The sequence below is a fragment of the Tripterygium wilfordii genome, chromosome 13, assembly GCF_013401445.1.
Source record: "Tripterygium wilfordii isolate XIE 37 chromosome 13, ASM1340144v1, whole genome shotgun sequence".
NCBI classification, from domain to species: Eukaryota; Viridiplantae; Streptophyta; class Magnoliopsida; order Celastrales; family Celastraceae; genus Tripterygium; species Tripterygium wilfordii.
Genome location: NC_052244.1, coordinates 11,322,689 through 11,343,494, shown reverse-complemented (window position 1 = coordinate 11,343,494; position 20,806 = coordinate 11,322,689). Strand labels below are relative to the sequence as shown.

The 20,806-nt window shown below is 37.4% G+C and overlaps 3 protein-coding genes across 3 annotated transcripts; 1 reads left to right on the top strand and 2 right to left on the bottom strand.

The window, feature by feature from the left end:
• Positions 1–135: 135 nt before the first annotated feature.
• LOC120013693 (high mobility group B protein 7-like) lies at positions 136–2,218 on the top strand. Its single transcript, XM_038865583.1, has 8 exons — positions 136–401; positions 658–740; positions 903–951; positions 1,037–1,126; positions 1,216–1,273; positions 1,385–1,429; positions 1,530–1,634; positions 1,769–2,218. Exons 1-8 carry the CDS (start codon positions 283–285, stop codon positions 1,832–1,834), a joined length of 615 nt encoding a protein of 204 aa, XP_038721511.1. The 5' UTR covers positions 136–282; the 3' UTR covers positions 1,835–2,218.
• LOC120013692 (LRR receptor-like serine/threonine-protein kinase FLS2) lies at positions 2,170–4,374 on the bottom strand. The gene has a single exon (XM_038865581.1). The coding sequence runs from the start codon at positions 4,089–4,091 to the stop codon at positions 2,286–2,288; it is 1,806 nt and encodes a 601-aa protein (XP_038721509.1). The 5' UTR covers positions 4,092–4,374; the 3' UTR covers positions 2,170–2,285.
• A 13,707-nt stretch (positions 4,375–18,081) lies between these two features.
• Positions 18,082–19,864, bottom strand: LOC120011837 (protein ASPARTIC PROTEASE IN GUARD CELL 2-like). Its single transcript, XM_038862970.1, has one exon. The coding sequence runs from the start codon at positions 19,669–19,671 to the stop codon at positions 18,235–18,237; it is 1,437 nt and encodes a 478-aa protein (XP_038718898.1). The 5' UTR covers positions 19,672–19,864; the 3' UTR covers positions 18,082–18,234.
• Between the last annotated feature and the right edge of the window lie 942 nt (positions 19,865–20,806).

Genomic DNA, 20,806 nt, shown 5'->3' with positions numbered 1-20,806 from the left:
ATCATACATAATTGATAAACCGTCCATGTGAGGCCGGGAAATGGACAGTGGATCATTGTGCCATGTCATTTTCTTATGTTTCGACTTTCGCGAAGGCGCGGTTCCAATGAGCGCCAGACTTGAAATCGCAATTTAGCAATTTCCCTCTCCCTCTCCCTCTCCCTCCCTCTTTATTTCAATCGAATTCAGTGTAAACTACTTTCTTATTCTCCATCTCCAAAACAATTCTCGTTTTGATTCTTCGCTTTCTCAGTCTCTAAACTTTTAGAAGAAGAGTAAGCTATGGCCGGGTCATCGAAATCAATCCAACCGAAGCCAAGGAAGAGTGTGGAGGCCGAGACTGGATCTGAGAGTGGCACTTCCTTGGTTCGAAGCAAGGACGGTAGTGCCTTCGCCCGCTGGTATTGAGCTCCGTCTACACCCACTTCTTTTTTTTATTACTATTTTTGTTTCTCATTTTATGTCATGTTCTCGTTTTCGAATCTCTAATGTCCTTTCATTTTAGTTACAGCTGTAGGTTGGGTATTGAAAGCTTTATTTTGGTCTCAAACCATGTGGGTTTTTTATGAAGCTTTTGTATAGATGTCTTCTCTGTTAGTTTTTATCCTTGTTTTGGGTTTTGTTTACTCAATTGGATGATAATTGTGAAATTCACAGTGATGAATGCAACAAGGACGTGCCAGTGGCTCTTATAAGCTTTCACAACTGTGGTATGGATGCTAAAATCAAGATGAACTTGGGTGAGTGTTGTTTTACTGTTACAAATTGGAATGAATGTTGGTAGTGGTACTGAGTTTTTATTGTGAAACTATTCATCGCTTCTAAAACGATGTTATGAGCTCATAAGAGCACAGTGAATGCCAAAACTGGATTTTTAACTTTAGCTTGTTTTTGTGATTTAGAGGCTCAAGTCATAGAAAAGCCTGCTGAAGTTAAGAAGCCAACTGAGAGGTAAATTTGTTTGGCCTTCTTATTAATTCACACTAGATATTCTTTAGTTGTTTCGGAGCTATAATCTCTTGATTTTGTTGGGTAGGAAGAAGCCCAGATCGTCAGAGCCAAAAGCCAAAAAAGCTAAGTTGGAAAATGGGAAGAAGCGCCCTCTCACTGCCTTCTTTATCTTCATGTAATGCCTCTAACCATGTTTGCCTTCAATAGCATTATTTTGTAGTCAGTAAATTAATCGATTAATTGTGATGTTTGGTGATTCTCCAGGAATGATTTTAGGAAAACTTATAAGGAAGCACATCCAGATTCTAAACTTGTTAAAGAGGTTTGCAGAAAATAACCCAATTTATGATTGAATTGTTGAGTAATGTTTACTTGTAATTCTTATATTGATGTAATTTGATTTTGACACAATTGTGTTATTTGATGGGTCTAGGTTGCAAAGCAAGGTGGTGAAAAGTGGAAGTCTATGAGTGGTGAAGTGAGTTGGTTTTCTCATTAATAGGAATTGTTGTCTATGAAATGCTTAATTGTTTCAATGACTTTTATCTCTCCTTTTTCTTTTTTTTTGGTGTTTCTAGGAGAAGAAGCCTTATCTTGATAAAGCTGCTGAGCTTAAGGCAGAGTATGAGAAGGACTTGGAGAGTAACAGTGGTGATGAAATTGATAACGAAAATAAAAATGAGGTTCTCAAAATTTTATGTTATTTTTTCATTTCTATTTTGATATGTTATCTGATGGGATTAGGTTGCAAAGCAAGGTCTTGAAAAGTGGAAGTTTCACTTAGTAACATGGTGTTAATTCTTTTGAGCTTGTTTAGGGTGAACAAGGTTCAGATAAGGAAGTTGCAGAGGAGGTAGAAGACGAAGTGTCTCATGAGGAGTAGAATACTATGGTTCTTGGAATTTTGATCTTTTTTAAGTTGAGACAACTCTCTGATGGCTGCCCATGGAGTAATGTAAATTTGGATCTCCTTCTATCTATGTTAGGTCTCAATCTAGATGTTCATGCTGTATTGATTTCTCTAGGTAACTAGTTATTGTGCCAGTCATCCATTCATATGGCATTCTTTGCACCTTTTATGAATGTTTTGAATGCCTGTTATGGATTAATACTGTCAGAAAGTATTACTAGAATGATGGTGTATGATGGTACAAATTTCTGAAGAAAAATGTAGTCTTTTGTCAATGAACAAAAACTGGGATGATGTTGGAGCTGTAATTCTGAATTAAGAATTTATATTATTCAAAATGAATTATGATAGATTAAAGAAAAATGTACTATAGCAGAAAATATAACCTATTCTTCTCTATAACATGGCATTGAATGCTCATCAGTCATGAGCCTATCTTCTTGGTCACTGACTTTGTCCTGCAAGATGGCAAGGGCTTGCCACATAAGCACAGATTGTGAGCATAAGCAGAAGCAGGGAAGATGTTATAAGGTCTACCCTGTGGAATCTCTCCACAGAGTCTGTTTGCCCTGAAGTTGGCATGTCTCAAATCTTTGATACCCAACAAAGAATTTGGGATTTTTCCATTTAGCCTATTGATGGACAGATCAAGCCATTGAAGATTCAGCAATAGCCCTAAGCTTGTAGGGATGGTGCCTGCCATTTGGTTCCTTGAAATATCAAACCTTTCGAGTTGAATCAGGTTTGAGACCGAAATGGGGATGTGTCCAGCAATCTTGTTGCTTCCAATGTTCAAGACTTTCAGGTTCAATCCTTCATTGAACTCTGGAATTGCACCGGAAATTTGATTGTTTGATACATCCAATGCGTCTAAAAAGCTGCTTGTCCTGTTGTTTAAGATGCTTGAGAGGGATCCAGTGAGCTGATTCGAGTGAAGATCAATGGCAGAAAGCCCGTCCAGCAATCTGATCGCAGAAAGGTCAAACTTCAATTGGTTGTTTGAGAGCTTCAACTTCTGCAAACTAGACATATTTGTGAAGAAACCTAAAATCCCATCTGTGAAGAAGTTATCAGATAGGTCTAAAGAGCTCAAGGAATCTGGTCTAGTAAACTTTGGCAGTGCTCCTCTTAGTCTACAACCAGCTAGATTGACATCTGAAAGTTGCCTGTCTTTTATCCAACCAGGAACTGTCCCTAAACTGAGGTTGTTGTGAGACAGGTCAATTGACAAGAGAGAAGGAAGGCCCCCAACGCCAATGACTGGTAAAGGATCTATGAATCCATTTCTGGACAAATTAAGGTTCCATAGATTCTTCAATCTCGAAATGGACTCCGGAATTTGACCGATAAACTGGTTTTCGCTGAGCTGAAGACTGGCAAGGGACTTTAAGCCTACAAGCTGGTCTGGGATTGTTCCTGTGAGCTGGTTTTGGTTTAATGACAAGTCTGAAAGACTTGCCAGGCTACACATTGAAATGGGTATCTGCCCTGATAGTAGATTATTGGACAGGTCAAGATAGGTAAGGTTTCTGAATTGCCCTACAAAATCTGGAATGTGCCCTGTCAACAAGTTGAAGCTGACATCAAGAGACTGCAAACTGATGAAACTTTTGAAAGTAGAAGGGATTGGACCAGAAAAAGAGTTTCTTGCCAAATTTAACAGGTTAAGATTCCTAAAGTTGCCTAGACTAGGAGGAATTTGGCCCCTCAAATGATTCCCACTAAGAGAAAAGGCATTGAGGGAGGACAAGTGACCCAGACCTAGAGGGATGTTCCCTTCAAGGGAATTATCTTCTAGGACCAATGTTGTGAGATGAGTTAGATTTGAGAGGCTATCAGGAATTGGACCTGTAATGTGCTTCATCCCACTAATCACCAACGTCTCCAAGAACTGCAATGCACCAAGAGAAGGAGAGAGAGTGCCCTTCATGTACATTACATCGCCAGTGGCAGTGCCACTCCCTCTATCAGGTCTCTGCAACTGCAACCCAGTAACCCTCCCTCTTTGATTACACTGGACACCCTCCCAATCTTCTCCACAGCAGTCTCTGTCTACCCATGAAGATAGAATTTCTGTAGTGTCCATCACAATTTTGGCTTTGAAATCAAGCAGTGCAGCTCTATCTGCCTCTGAACACACCATTGGGCTTCTTTGAGCTACCATTCCTGCAAACACATTGAAACTGGAGTATATAAAGAAAAGGTTGAAAACCCATTTGAGAATCTGCATTTTTTTGAAGTGGGTCTTGATCAGATCAGAGAGAGAGAGAGAGAGATGAAAACTATATAGAACTTTTGACACAATGAATCTGGGATCTGACAAGAGGACTTTGAATCAGGTGGAGGAGGGAAAACAAAGACTGTTGTGTCACGAAGAAGGTAGAAAAAGTAGGAAAGTTACAGACATGGTGTTTGTTCTATTCCTTCCCTTAGACAGGAAGGTATAATGATGATAAAGATAGTAGTAGAAGAAGAAGAATAAAATGGGAAATGCAGAGTGGGTTGGTCTCAAGATCTTCTCTCATCATCATATATTTATAGGGTCACAGAAAAAAGAAAAAGAAATTAACCCAAAATGAACCTTTTTGATCCTTAAAGACATTCACATGGAAATAATATTTATGACCGTTTCATGAGCATCCCAGTTTTCACTCGAACGTTGGAGCGCAAGTGATTCAAAATTCGACCACGCCCTTTTAGAAAATTCAATCAACTAGCTAAGTACCTCATAATTTACACACAATCAAAAGATCGTGGCTGAGATAGTTTACACAGAATGAAAAGATCATGGTTCCCGTTAGAAAACGTGTCATTCGGAGTGAGAAAGAGTTTTATCTTTGTTTATAATACCACTTAATTGGGTTATGTTAATCCGATGTGAGATTACAAGTTCTGACAATCCGTCCATCGTACTTCTAGGCTTGATTATTATGCGTAACCCAATAAATGGACATGCTTAAAGGTCGTATTCATATGGACATGTTGCTCCAAAACCATATTAGAAAATCTAATCCAAACACATTAAAATGATATTGTTTGCACATATTTGTTCTTGTGAGTTGCTTTTAAATTATTTAGGCCTATAAAATACGTCATTTGTATGAGAATATCCGAAACTTAGATGGACTTTTGCTTATTTATCATACGGTAGTATCATGTCAATCGATGTGGACTTGTACAAGTGGTGATAGCTCCTTGTAAAAAAAAAAAAAAAAATATTCTTGATAGGCGCATTCATGTGATCTCACACTTTTTTATTTTCCCCTTGAAAAGATGGCAGATGTGCATGGTTATTGACTTAATCTAATAAAGAAGCTTGTAGTTCCTTAAATTATCTAAAATTAGCCGATTAATTTAACGGTGATATGTGGACTCTTTTGTGTTGCTTTTGAATTTTTCTCTTTTTGATTGTCTACAAAAATTGATTGCTCTTTTTGTTATTATTTTCACCCAATTAATTATAAAAATTATGTATATTGATAAAGTTACAAACTTTAAAAAATGTCAATAATTATGCAAATTATTTATATAATTAAGCATAATTATGAAAATTATTTATATAATTAAGCATAATTATGCAAATTATAAAAAATTATGCATAATTCATAGTTGGATGTTTTGTCATAATTAATCATTAGGACACAAGTCATGATGATTTGGAAACTTTGAACCAACATATGACTGACTATAAATGTTTCAAGTAGCTTAGAAAAAAAAAAAAATTCGAGTAGAAGTAGATTCAAGAGTGATTAAGATTCAAGAGTGGGGTCATAACCATTCACTAATGACTAGTTAATGACAAGTTATAAATTCTCCTTATTCTTGTAATCACATTTCAATATTATTATTTTTCTATAAAATAAACTTCGAAGAGGGCCATATTAGGCAATTTTTAAGCATATGAGAGTAGTCAATTTTTACGGCTATGATTTCTTGAAAGAAAGATTGTGAGCTGTCTCGTGTGTTGTCTCTTAAAAGTTGAAGCATTCACATGCAATGAATGTAATTGGGCTCCATATATATTTCAAAATAAAGTTTTTTTATTTTGAGTTTTAATTAAATTAACCTAGCTATATTTACCAATTCTCATCAACTATTTTATGTTGTATTCTTTTAATGATTAATCAACATAATCATTTTAATCTGTAGAAGTATATGGATTAATCAATTTTCGTGATGAAGTTTCTTTTTTTTTTGATAGGCCAATTTTTGGAAAATCTAAAATAAGACCATGTTCACAAAATATTATTTTCCAACTTATTTTATGCATTAATATTATTCTTGAATATAACCACTTGGAAGATAACCCAGTTGTGAATCTCTATGAGACCAAACTATATTGACTCAAAATATCCTGAATTTGATTCCCACTAAGAACAATACCCTTATGGCCACACATTGGATTTTAGCCTAACTGAAATGTCCTGAGTTCAATTTTCACTTGGAGCAAACCCTTATGGTCATACACTGGATTTTGACCTACTTATTCTATCGTCAGGTAAAAAATTTATGTGCACGCAGCCTGATGACCCAAGTTTAGAGTTTAGACCCATATTAGATATTCAAATGACACATTTGTATGATGTCGTTATCGATTATAAAAAAAAAAGTGTATGAATTAATCAATGCAATCAATTTTCTTGATTAAGTTTTTTTATAGGCCAATTTATGGAAAAATCTATAATAAGATCATGTTCACAAAATATTATTTTGGAACTTATATTATGCATTAATATTCTTGAATATAATTATTAATTTCTGTCCAAGTATTATTATTCATCAATCAAAATAAACTCTTTATGAAGAAATAAAATTGTTTCATAAACAAAAAAAAAAACCTGTAAAATTTGAAAATTTAATGCACGCGTACCAAAGCATGCATCAACAAGTCTTCGTTGGACATTAACTGTTTACATTAAATTTCTTTTACTACTATTATTGAGGATTGATGGGGATGTCCTTTTGTTTTTTGGTTGCGTAAATTGCGGTGGAAGCACCATTGGTCCACGTGGCATCGACAATGTTGATTGGATGATTTGATCAACTTGAGATTTTGGAGTCTTTAATTTGAAGATTAAGGCATAATGATATTAATAATCATGTTGCAAAGGAAGTGGTGTTGTTGGGTGGAGACGTAGTACTCACCACACACCAACAGTCTAGGGTTTTGTATACAAAATAACCCACAAGAGCAATCATGCCTAGCTCTTTCTATCCCATAGCCAGATTCAAACCCGCGGCCGCCATTACGCGATAGGTTGGATTGGATTGAAACTTTGTGAAGAAATACCGTAAAAAAATATGCTATCAGTTGGAATATAATCTTGGATACAATTACGCCTAACTTGGCCGATTAGCTATTGAGCCACATCTTTTTGGCAACATTGAATTTCATTTTCAATGAAAAGTAAGCAACTTTGAGTCCCCAAAATCCTAGATGAGGAGGATGTTTAGGAGCTTGTTAGGCAGTTTTATAAAAACCGACCCGCACATCGGAATACATCAAAAAAAAATTGAAGGTGCAACTGCTTGGAACTTTGATCGAATATGCACAATACCATTCATTGTAATTGACCAAAAAAAGGCTAAAAGGAAAAAATTCAACTAAACACCCGACAATATTTTCATGGCATTAAAGCTCAAGCTTTTAATTTCTTACAACTTTAAAAGCTCTATATCCAACTCAGGGGCGGAGATAGAAGGGTAGAGTGGGGTCACTTGACCCCAATAAATTTTTAAAAATAAAAAATTAATATATGTAATATTTGGTTACTTTAACTAATATTATTTTGTTCACTTAATATATTATTTTGGTACGTAATTGTTTATCATTATAGAAAATGTGACCCCAATGCATCCCAACTCCGCCACTAATCCAACTGGTTCCGAAACAAACCCTTAACATGTACATAACGTTGACAGATACAAAAATGAACAATTGGTCCGTGTTTAAATTACCTAACCATTGACTATAAATGTTCGGCTTTTCTTTTTGTCTGGATTCATGTTTTGTTCTAACAACACGTCTCCGTCGAACCAATTGGATATGGTATAGAGAATAGCATGTTCACCTTCAACTTTATATTAAGCAATAACAGTAACCTTGTCTGCTCTGTCATTTCAGCTATCACCACCCCATTATAATACATATATACGCCTAATGTGGGATCAACACACAAAAAATAGATTTTGAGTTAAAATAGAGGAAATTATGTACCCCATTTTGCTCTTTATGGTATGACTCAAAAGCATTACATTACTTATAAATGGAGTCATGGTCGATGTCCATTGTAGACGCGAGAATCTACGATCACTGTGATGTCTCATGTCATACGAGTCCTTCAACAATCCCACAAAGATGACAATAGTGCAGATCATGAAGTTTGACATTGATGTGATGCTGAATGGAGAAACTTTGATGACCAAGTCAGTAATGTAGCTAAGGGGATTTTAGTGAGAGAATGGACAATGTTTAGAGAACTAAAGTCTGAAACCTCCAAAATCGGATCCATTTAATCTGGCGGGACCTCTTGTACTTATAGCATTTGGCTCATGTAACTCACCTATGGCACGTGGGTGCTGAGTGGGACGGGCTGTTAGGTATGTGATGAGGCCATAGGTATGTAGGAGCTTCCTAGGCCATGAGCCTTCGTTGGGTGGACTAATGCCTAAAACATGGGCCTGTTCGGCTTTCTTGAAGGTCGAAGGCATATGGATTGACGGTAGAGGATTTGGGCTTTTGTTGAGAAGATGGCAGCCCAAGTCATGGACCTATTGGCCTCGACTGTATGGCCAAGAGCCTTGATGAGAAGACAAAACCCAGGCCATGAGCCTATTGGGCTCAATTGTATGGCTTGGGCTTTGCTGAGAAAATGGTAGCCCAGGTTGTGAGTCTGTTAGGCTCGACTATATGACTATAGGTCTGTTTGTCTCAATAGTGTCACAGTGGGCTTTGTTGGAAAGACGATAACTCAAGGCGTATGTCTGTTGGACTCGACGGTAGATTGTGGGCCTTTTGCTTACTCGGGGCTCGTGCAGATTTGTAGCCATACATCTTATATAATTTATTGCAAGTAAATGATCTCCAAGCATTGATTTTTAAGGTAAAAGCACATATTAGCCACAAAAGTTCACATCCTAAAGAGGCCAACTTGTTAGTACTCAGAATTGGTGGTGCGTGCTCCCCATACGCTTAATGATCTCACCAAACTGTAGGGAAATGTCCAAAAGGGCAAATTTTAGGATTGCATCATCCATGTGGATCATTAAAACACAAGACCATGATTGATGGGTCACTGTTGCTTGTTCCTTAATTTCTATTTGATTTTGATAGAATATGAATCAATGTATCCTAGCTGCTTCTTTTTTTGATGAGCGAATTCACCGAAAGCACAGTTCATTGTACTCTATCCTAATGGTGAACTCACAGGGCACATGCAACACCCACAAAGCACATGGACCCATTAAATTCTGGGTCGAAATTCAATGCAAAAATAATGTCAAATATGTTAGAATGGATGTTAGAATCTATAACCTCCCACGTGCTTGAGCTAAGAAATTCAACAAGCTAACTTAACTATCTCAACCAACGATTTAGTTAGCTACCTCGTCTCCACTTTCTAGCAGTCCCACTCTCAATTATAGTTGACCACGTGAAAAACTTAACAGATTGAAACCCCACAAAATGTAGGATAGTTCCAAGGGGGCCTCTTCTTCATAATATGTGCATATATATAAACACCCAACAAGGGCTTTGAATTGTAGTGCATTTTATTCAAGACTAGTACTAGTAGCTAAACATAGATACTTGGAAGTAACAAAAGCAATTTACCCAACAAGGCCCAATTCAAGGGTTCCCAAGAAATGTTGGGCCAAGACTTCTCTTTAGCTTTCATCAAACAGATTTTTGGTCCAAGCAACCCAGCCCTCCCCTGTCATTCTCTTGTCCCATGGGCTCCCCTACTCCAAAATTAGAGTAAGCCCCTTTCCAGCCTCTCTCTCTCAGCGTTCTCAAAGGCTTAAACCCCCCCTTTTGTCAAATAAACCTTACTCAAACGCCACATGTGGCTCATCAGTACCAATATATGTGTTCTTCTCCACCCACCTCAAATGCAACTCCTCTGCTCCATCCAACACTCTCTTAGACATATCACAAACACCTTACCAATACAAGTCTCTTGCCTCAATCTGCTTTCTTGCTTCCAAAATCCTTGTGCAATACTCGAACACTGGTGGCACTACAAGCTCTGTATTTTCATCTCTGTTGACATCAACACCAATACCGCCTCCCCTTTCCCTCTCTTCAATAGAGATCTCTTCTTCCCTCACTATCAGGTTGTGAATTGCACCCATTCTTGATATGGAATTCATCCACAGCCTGAACCCCTGGCTTTCCATCTCCACGCCACAAAACCCCCAAATAACTGGTCATTGAAATTTGCGATGGTCATCAAGAGGGTTTGGAGGTAAAGGGTGTTGTTACTTAGTACTCTCTATTTCAAAGAAAACTGAAAAATAAATGTAAGCTATGAATTCAACTCGAACTTAACAAACTTAGAATTCAACTTAGAATTATAATAGAAAAAGATCTCCTTAGCAAAAACCACTAAGTTGTTGAGGTGAATTTTCATTCAATACCATGGCTCTCTCCCAACACCTAAGGGTTAAGGGTTCGAATTACAGAGGCGGTTGATGGTATTGAATGAAAATTCATCTCAACATAAAAGAGGTCTTTTTCGATTGAGGTGTGCATTTAGGTGCGTGACATTACCCAACCTAGGAGGACTACCTCCGTACCTCGAACTCTTGACCTTGGTCTTGTGGGAACGAGACACTACCATTACACCAATTGATGTAATGGTAGTGGCTCTCGCCTCCCTTTACAAGGTAAGGGGTTCGAGTCTCACCTCACCCCTTCGTACAAGTAAGGGGTTAGAGCCACGGAGGTAGTCCTCCTAAGTTGGCTAATGTTGCACACCTCAACCGAAAAAGGCGCCTTTTATGTTGAGGTGAATTGATGCAATGGTAGTGTCTCGTTCCCACAAGAACGGAGGCTGTTGATGGTGCTGAATAAAAATTCACCTTAACATAAATAAAAATTCACCTCAACATAAGTCATTCACAAAATTGCTTACAAAAAAAAAAGACGAGGAAGTTAATAACACAGTGGGCCAAGTGGGGTAGAAAAGTCCAAAGACCATTGCATGACAACAGTAGCTGGTATTAACAAATTCCTTACAGCAACAGCGACCATAGTTAGTTGGGCAAATGGGTTTTTTGCAGAAATTTAATGGAGAGCAGAAGAAGATGTTGACAATGGATTACACTATTCCATTCAGCCTCAAATGTGGATGACTTATAGTTCAAGAACAATTGGGGTTTCAAGCTTTTGGAAGGAAAACTGAAGTAGTGAAAGTTAGCTGGACCACCACCAGATGGATAATAGTCTGAATGTGGGACTGTGAGAGTGAATTGAGCAACAAAAGGGACAATTCATAAGTAACGAAAACTGAACAGAACTGACCCAATTTGTCTGCATTGCACATTCAAAACACAATATTTGGCAAGAATGCAAAAACGGCAACAAAATTGACTTTTGAGCAAAAATCTTGAAACCCCATTTCACATTAGAAAAAACCCAGATACCACAAAGTCCAAATTTTATAGTTTATGTGGATCAAAAGCTCTAAAATGGGGGAAATTTTGCATTTCAGTAGCTAATTACACAATTTTTTTAACAAAAAAGACAACTGAACTTTTTCTTCTACTCCTATCTTCATCGTCTTCTCCTGCTACAGCTACAACTCCTCTGTTTTCTCTGCTTTTTGGTGGGCTTGAGGCTATAAAAACTATGATGACCATTCATCATCAGCAGAAGAACCCAAAGTTGCCATTATCAAAGTTGAGAGAATAACTTAAAGGATCATAATGAAAACTGAACCTCTGCTTAGACCTCCTGCTAGCCTTCTCTTGTCTCCTAATCTCTGCTTTAACCCTCCAAAACAACCTCCTCAGCTTCCTCTTCCCACACAAAACAACCCCATTTTTGTCAAAGCAGCAAAAACAACCCATAATTGATTTCCTCCCCAAGAACCAAAATTTCAAAGAAAGTGTTTGTGGGTATTGATGGTTATATAGAAAGGCAGTATTTCTTTGTGGGGGGTGGTAAAGCTGAGTGTGTTGCAGGTACTGATGGCTTGTGCTGTCGCTGGCAGCTGAGGAAAGTGTATGAGAGAGAGAGTATGCAATCACATGGGTAATGGATGGGCTGAAGAATTCAGAGAGTACAATACCATTACCACTCTCAACATTACTCATGATGCATTAATTGATTCGATGGATTCACTTTTATGGGGGAGTTGATTGACACACGATTAGATTCTTCTGTTTTCAAAAAGATTTTTCAGAACCTAAATAGAATCTCTGTGACTTTGACACAAGGAGTATTCAACTTTCCATCAACAGTGTTCAAGGCCAAAAACAAGCATTTTCAAAAATATTGTAGGATTTCATGATGAAATCAAATATTTTCTCTAGTGATTTCCCTCAATTGAAGGGAATTAAATCTCTGTAAACGATATTTGATCTCAATTTTTGAAAAATAATATACTGCTTTGATTTTGTGTTATATTGAAAGAAGTTATGATTTTCTGGGAGAGAGAGAGGGAGCAAAATATGATAGGTGAAGTGAATTAGGCCAAAAATTCCGGGTTTTCTTTTGCATAAAACGGCGAGCTCTGTAATGAGAATGGCAGTGTTTGTTGGACCTCGATCGACGAGTCCACTGGGCCGTGGGCCTACAACACCAGCGGCAATTAGTCCACGGTTGTGCCGTCATTTTCACCACATTACTTCCATCCCCTACTTGGAGGTTTAACCTTTTTTCCATACAAATTTTTTTCCCGAAAACTCTTTATATACCTAACAATTTTTTTTATCATCGATCATAACATTATTATATTATCTAATTACATTGAATTTTATTATTACATTGTCTAATTACATGTTATGATTAAATTTATTAGGTTGTTTTTTATTATTATTTATTATGTGAACCTCCCCAAAGTTGTGTTCGTTGGATTTACCCGATGGAATAAACCCTTGAAATTTATACATTGCGAATCTGGGGGATCGATTCACTTGTGAACACTGAACATGTTATCAATGTGTTCACTTTGTGAACCATCAAATCTTTCTCTCAAGATCAAATGCCCGCCTAAAAACACATCTTAACTAATATTTTCAAGCTATAATTAGTTTGTTAGTGTAATTATTTAGTATAAGATTTGAGCTGTATTTTACTTATAAAGCAAGCAAATACAGTAAACAGTAAACCTAACTTTCCAGAGACACGGGTATTTATTAGGGTTCTTGGGATCCAACCAAAGCAGCTAATGATCCAGTCATTACAAGATGCACATTAATTTTGTCTGACATACAATTGTTCATGCTCTCTCTCTCTCTCTCTCTCGGCTTATCCTCTCGTTTTTATTAACTAAAAAAGCCTGCTAGTCTTAATTGTTACCGTTATGTTATTTTTAAAACAACCATGCTTGATTAAAAAACCTACCATGGCTACTCTACTATACTTTTTCTCCTATACTGTACGGCCAAAATTACAAATTTTAAATAGAGCCTATTAAAGCTACTCTTAGGGCATCTCTAACAAGGAGCTACATAATTGAGTATATTTTGACCAAAACTCATTCCAACAATAAGGTATGAAATGAGTTCACATATCATTTTCTAATATATTTTAATCTATGGTCCATGAATATATCAGTCTGGCCGAGTAATTTAGCACATGACCCATTTCAATTCTCTTTTTTAAAAAAATACCATAATTCATTCAAATATTTTTTAAAACTCAAGTAATTCAATCAAATAACTTAAATCTTAAAACTAAGCCCAAAACTTTAATAAAAGCCCAACTCAAATAAACATTTAAACCCTAGGTGGATCCAAATAAGTTTCCAGCAACCATTCTTGCCTCTTGGAGAAGATGGAGGTGTTGTAGGCGACGGGAAAGAGGCCGGAGATGATGGAAAGTTTGTATTGAGATGTAAAACAGTGGGTGATAGGATAACGCTTTTTATGTTTAATCAACGCCAGTAGTCTGACTTTCGAACTGGGATTTTGTTTGACTCATAAGATCATCTGGATTAAATGAAAGAGGGGTTCGTGTATTGAAAGCAAGATTTTATCTCGTCCTCATCTGTTGTAGAAGAAGGTATTTCAGACTGTTGCCCAACGATTATAAAGATAAAGTAGTTTAGTTCCCCCCAAAATTTGCATCCTTTCTCTCTCTTTGGGTGTTGGTTCATAAATTTACATCCCCATTTGCAAACTTTATTGGAATGACTTTTTTTGGGTTTTAGCATGTAAAATGACAGTTACGTGTTTTGCATACTTCTTTGCATAACTTGTTGGAGATGCCTAAGAAATTATGTTAGGTCCAGATGACTGAATTTGTTCGATTTGTATTAAAGGAAGTTTGGACATCAGTTATATGTCCGAAATTTGAGTCCAAACACAAAATCTTCCAGGTGAAGGTCTGAACACAAAAATATTGTTCGATTTACATCCGAACTCAAATTTCGGACATATAATTGATGTATCTTTTCATGATTCAAACTATATAGAGATTGATTGATAATATAAGGTGATTGTACATGACAAACTGGTTTGGAACTTGAGATTATTTGTTGTTATTAACTCATTGTAATTTTTTCCTGCTCAACTTAAATACTGTGTCATTATTAACTTGTTTTGTGTTTGGAACTACATGACTTTTTTAAAACTTTATTTTAAGGTTCAATGCATTGTTTCAATTAAACAAATTCGAGTTTGATCAATTAAATATATCCGAAATTCGATCCAAATTAGGGTCTAGACATATATATATATATATATATATATTTCGTAAACCCTAATGTCGTCCGACTCGGAATTTATTCTTTTCCAACCCTAGCTACTCACTTTACTATACTTTTCCACCTATATTGTACTCCTGTACCAAACAAAACTAAAATACACCTATTAAATAGAGCCCATTAAATATTTATTTATTTATTTTAATGTTTTGACTTTTAGACCAGAAAGTCACTATACCGCCCAATAACATGGCCATGTAGTTTTTTATGGTATACACAAAGGACATTTAGGGTTACTGTGGGTTTAGGGAGGTCCCGTCGCTTTTAGGGCATTTTGTGTTGAAGAATTAATTAATAAAGGAAAGACAGACTTTACAGTTTTTGTCAATTCTGAGTATTTAATGGAAAGAGAAGCAAAAGTAATTAAATTCCATAATCTTTAACCTGACAAGGTCATGAAGGACAAGGAAAATTAATGTGGCAAAACTAATCAGATAATGTAATTGACTAATCATGCTTCACTAATTCTCTCTCTTCAATGCTCTTCTATGAGTTTTCATTGTCAATTAGGGTTTTTTTAGGCTTGTAGCTTTATGGGTTTCTTCATCATTTCCAATTTCATTTCTTGTGTTTGGTTGGGGAGAATTTATTTGAAGATCTAAACCTTGTAGGAATGGTCTATGTTTGGCTAACCTAGTAACCAACTTATTTCGAAAAATAAACACCAAGAGGTTGGCCGAGTTGATTCTTGGTATTCCCATGAGTCCTAGATTCGAAATCTCTTGCAAGTACTTTGAGATCATACCCCAGGTAAAATGTCAACGACTTACCATAATCTCATGTAGGAAACTTCTGAAGGTGTAGTGCACATGTCTAGGAGTTTATTCCACTGGATGGGTCCAGAGGGCCATGCATTGCAGAGGATCTCACGATATAACAAAAAAAAAGGAAAAAAATTCATTTCCAACAATGAAAAAATACATCAAATGTGATCATTTATGGCTTGTGGAAGAAGTTTTTTTTCTTGGTGGTTTGTGAAATAGTGTTGAAAAGTCCAACCCAATGACATGATATAAGGCCTAAGGGCCCCAAACAAAACTTTGCAATTAAGCTGAGGATGCCATTTCTCTTGAGGCTTTTTATTTAATTAAAAAGTTCAGAGTAAAAAAGTTATTTTTTGGGTAAAACAGTAAAAGTGACTTCTTGTGCAGGCATCATGCTCTTATGGGCCACAGAGGACTCACACTGTAACAAGTAAGATATTGTTTGTTTTGGTTCGAACCAAGCCCACACCGAGCTAGCCCATATGTGCTAATGTGGACCCAAGACGGCCAGGCCTGTTTCTTTTAGCCTTTTGGGTATGTGAACGTTGTGTATAACTGTGTATGAATTATGAGATGAAATTAGTCACACTAGGATAGGAGTGAGTTATAGGTATCAAATAAAGTACTGCTAAGGCTCTCTGTGTGTGGATTATGAAGATGTATGCAGTTTTGCCATCCTAGAGTTAGCAAGTGATATGTTTTTGTCTTCGAGTTGGAATCTAAAGGCTACACTATGACATAGAAACCTCCTTTTTCAAGAATGTTTTAAGCAATTTTTAGATTATGTGGATTGGCTTGAACCTTAAATTTTAAACCCTAAATCCCATATTCCTAGAAAACATGTGTAGGCACTCACGAACACACATTATAAGATTTGAAGCATGAGATGAGGTGAGGTGATGAGGTGATTTTCGCTTGGCGGATACGATTATCTATAGCATATATAGGGCATTGATGTTTTCATCTCTTAAAGTTTCATGTCCTTGATTTCAATTGAAAAGTTTTCTAATAAGCAAAAATGCTAGCCTGATGAGTGGACGGAAAAGAAAGATGAAGAATGGATTTGAGAGGGGAGATATGTGAAGCAATACTAACTGGTTAGCCAATTGTAACACAGTTGGGACATTTTAACCCTTTTTTTTTTGTAACGAGAACGATAGCAAACAAGTCAGATCCCCACGCACAGAAGTTTTTCATACGACAACAGAGTAAATTGGATCAAAATCCAGCGTGTGACCTCAAGAGTATTGTTTCAGTGTTTGAATCATCCTCCTGGCCCAAACACTCTAGTTCTTGATGTATTTTTACATTTCATATCCAACCGTTGCAAACTAGAGAGAGAGAAAGAAAGAAAGTCTAGATGAATTATTAACCAGTTCTTGGTAAGCCTGGTTGGGTGGTTGCAGCAGAAGTTGACAGATGAAGAGCTTTTTTCAAAGTGGTTGGCCATCCATGTCTGGAAAAGTGAAATTGAGCCAAAAATATCCAAAAAGGGCTGGTTGCACCATGCATTGCATGTATATCCCTTAACGATCCTAATTTCTGACCAAAGCTTGCATTGCTTTTCTTGATTCCCCCTCTTTCTATCATTTTCACCAAACAAATTTTCACTTTGTGGGTCCTAAAGTGGTTCCCAAGCCCAATCCTAGGAGGTTAATTGACCCAAATATAATGTTAACACATAAGAAAATAATCCAAATGGGGGATTCTCAATCCTCATCTCTCTCTCTGTAGTTTGAAAAGATTAAAGAAAAAGAAGCAAAGTAGCAAACATGACTTTGTAAAAGTCATTACTTGAACGCAGTACTCCAACTTAAGGTTACAATCCACACTGGTGGTTTCACATGCCCACTCGAGTGGTGGCTCCACTGCTGGAAATGAGGGGCCTTGCATATATAGGGCTGTTTGTTCTGTATCCAAGCGCTCCACTCTTTGTTTAGAATAATAGAGTTTATAATTTTAATCAAATAGTTTGAGAAATATATCACATCACGTCATATCACATCACATTTTTATTTTTTCATTTCTCCCAATTTAACTTTTTCTTCATTATTAAACATTAATTGTATATCCCCAAATCCGTCATGCAGCAGGTGTCTCTCATGATTTCAGCACACTGTTACTCCTGTGACAAATAAAAGCTGTTGGGCAATGAGGAGATTCTGCATTGTTAAAGGAAGTCTCTTGGAGAATGCTCCAGCGGGCACACCCTTTTTGGCCCTTTCTTTTGACTAAGTCTTTTTTTATTATTAACTTTACATGATTACACGCTTTGTTCACTTCATCAGTAGATTGATAGACTAAGTATAAGTAATAAACAACCTTCCCGAGCCAAACCCTAATGTTATTGAGAAATGATATTCAGTGTTATTAGTACATTGGATAAATGATATACATATGTTTTGGAGTCTGAGATAAAGCACTACTAGAATCTGTATTTTAAATTTAAAAAATTAAGTAAAAGAATGTTAATGACACATGATATACTGTGATAAATCCTTAACCAATACCATTAGATCACTTGTCAACAAGATTAAAGTTATTATAGTACTATGGTCTTGCTCATGGAATATTGTTCCCTTTATACACTAAATAGCAATTAATAAAATAGATACATGACCTCATATGTATCATATTAACAAAACGCTATCAAGATATAGCAACTCCACTAGTTTAGCTAGCACACGTTGGGACCAAATCCCACAAACCCATTGGCTCCATCAAATGAGATTTGGATCCCCTCTTGTTGGATATTCCCTATGATGGATAGTCCGGATGGGGATGGAGCGAATGCAAAACAAAATGTGCCCGAATCATCAGTCGGGATTAAGAAGTTCCTTGCTGGAAGGGTCAGGATTGGCCCGCTCGAGAAGTAAAATGACACGGTTGGCACCTGGATCGATACAAACCCGGATAGGTCATAACAAGTATCAAATATGGATAATCCGGAAACTCGAGGGAGGTCTCCGGTTTCGTTGATAAAAGCATCACGGAATGCCACATAGGCAACTGTGGGTAGTCTTGTAACGGCCGTTCCAGTGTCCATAACAACACCTCCATATCCTAATTCGGTTAGCCGAAAAACATCTTCGGATACGGGTAATCGGGTGCCTCCAACTCCAAGACCCGAAAGCCCCACGTAGTAGAGACTTGGAGCCTGTGGGTTCCGGATAAGAGGTATCCATGTAGCCCCAACAGGCATGGCTTTACGACCCAATTCTAATGATCCGGATGAACCCGAACCCCGAGTCACTAAACAGTAACCAAAAGCATCACCGGTTTGACCCGCTAATTGACCCACAAGTGACATGGATCCACCTCCGAGACCCAATAACCCGGCAGCCCCAACAAACATGCCTTGGTTCATATGGCCGCACCCGATCGCCACATTGTGAACCACGGTCCGATCAAAAGTCAGCGTTTCGAGCGCGAGAGTTCCCTTTGTATAGGACCCATCACCGTATGATACCTCGTACCGACACCGATCCGCATGGCAACCCGCGTTATCGACCCGATCACAAACGGCGGAGCTACAAGAAACTCCGGCGAAAGAAGTAGATTCAGACGGGTCAAATACAGGATCCGTTTGGCGATAGCATTGACTACACGGCAGACACTGAACCCACACAATGTCACTACCGGAATCAATCACCATGTATTGACTCCTTGGTGGACTACCCACTCCAATTCTCACAAAATACTCTCCACTTCCTTGCTCCATACCCGAAACCACCTCCGACCCGAAATCCTCCACCCGGTGAACGACGCCGCCATTTGAGAGGCGGCGAATAAGACTGGACACCCTTTTCGCGTCTCTTCGCATTCGGGAAATAAAACGATGGGTATGGTTGTCGGTTTTCTTGGAGATTGAGATTTTGTCCCTGTGAACAAGTTCAAGCTTCCATTTTTTCACTTCACTTTCAGGACTGCTTTTCTTGGGTATTTCATTGAATTGGGAAATTTGGGTGGGCTTGGTTTTAGTTTCTGAGACTGAATCTTTGATGTTGAAGTTTTGGTAATTGGGGTATGATGTCGTAGTTGTGCTGGTGGTGGTGACAAGTAGTGGCATAACCACCACCAAGAGTACTAGTGCTTGAAAGAGTACAAAAACCATGGTTTATGGTTTATTGGGGGGTTTTTGAGTTGTTGTTTGGGGGTGGAGTTGAGGAGGGATTTATTTGGGAGCAGTGGAGTCTTATTGTGGAGAGGGAAAAGTGAAATGATGGAGAGTGATGTGTGGGTTCTGAATTCTCTTGTTTTTGGATTGATTTGGAGTTTGAAAGGGAAGTGTTCTGTGTTGTGTGCGCCCTTTTCAACTTTCTTTCTTCTTTTAAGGGTGAATGTGCATGGAATCATTAATTAGACTATAGAGAGAGAAGGGGGGGAGGAGGAGGCAAGCAAGGTTTGATAAGTCAATTTGACAAATTTTGCTGTCTGCTTTACTTTTCCCCCTCCACTTGTACTGTATAATTTACTATTTTTTAGCATAAAAATTGGTTCATTTCATTACATTGAAATTTGGAACAAAAACCATTAACATATTTTGGAAGAGAAGGATGTAAGCACTGGGAATTTAGTTTACTGTGCATTGATTCACCCTCAACAGAAGTATAATTCCGTACTCCAAATTCCTAATTAACTATAAGCCAAAATGTATGAGTAACAGAGATATCTCTTATCCTCCTCCTCCCCCTTCCATATCTCTTGTTTATACATCTTTTAGTATGTCCTTACTAGTTTTTTTTTATGTGATTTTTAGGGCACAGTTGAATAATAACTTTTATAGTGAAACTTTTTCCTGAGGCTTCTTCAGGGGCGTTGTTTAGGCCTCCTACAGAGATGAATCTATGGTGGTTAGGGTACCGATTTGACAACGATTTGCAGATCAGTCAGGAAATCTTTTCCGGTCAGCGGGGCCGCACTCTTCACGAGCTGCATTACCCGGGTTGGTGTGTTGGGTTCTGATTTGAGTTTGCAATTTTGCATATTGTATTTGGATAGTTTTTTTTTAGGGTTGAAATCTTAGTTCATGATAGCAAAAGTTAAACCTATTGCCACAAAACAACCTAGAAAATTACAAACATTGACTTAGGAAATTACAACACGGGACTATACTGAGATATATCTAGGTAGACTAAACAAATAATTACATAAAAAAAACAATGATTTTGGATCAAGATTCTTGGTTTATCCTTCATCAAGATATATCAATCTCCACCAGATTTAGAAGTTACATCACTGTGTATCAA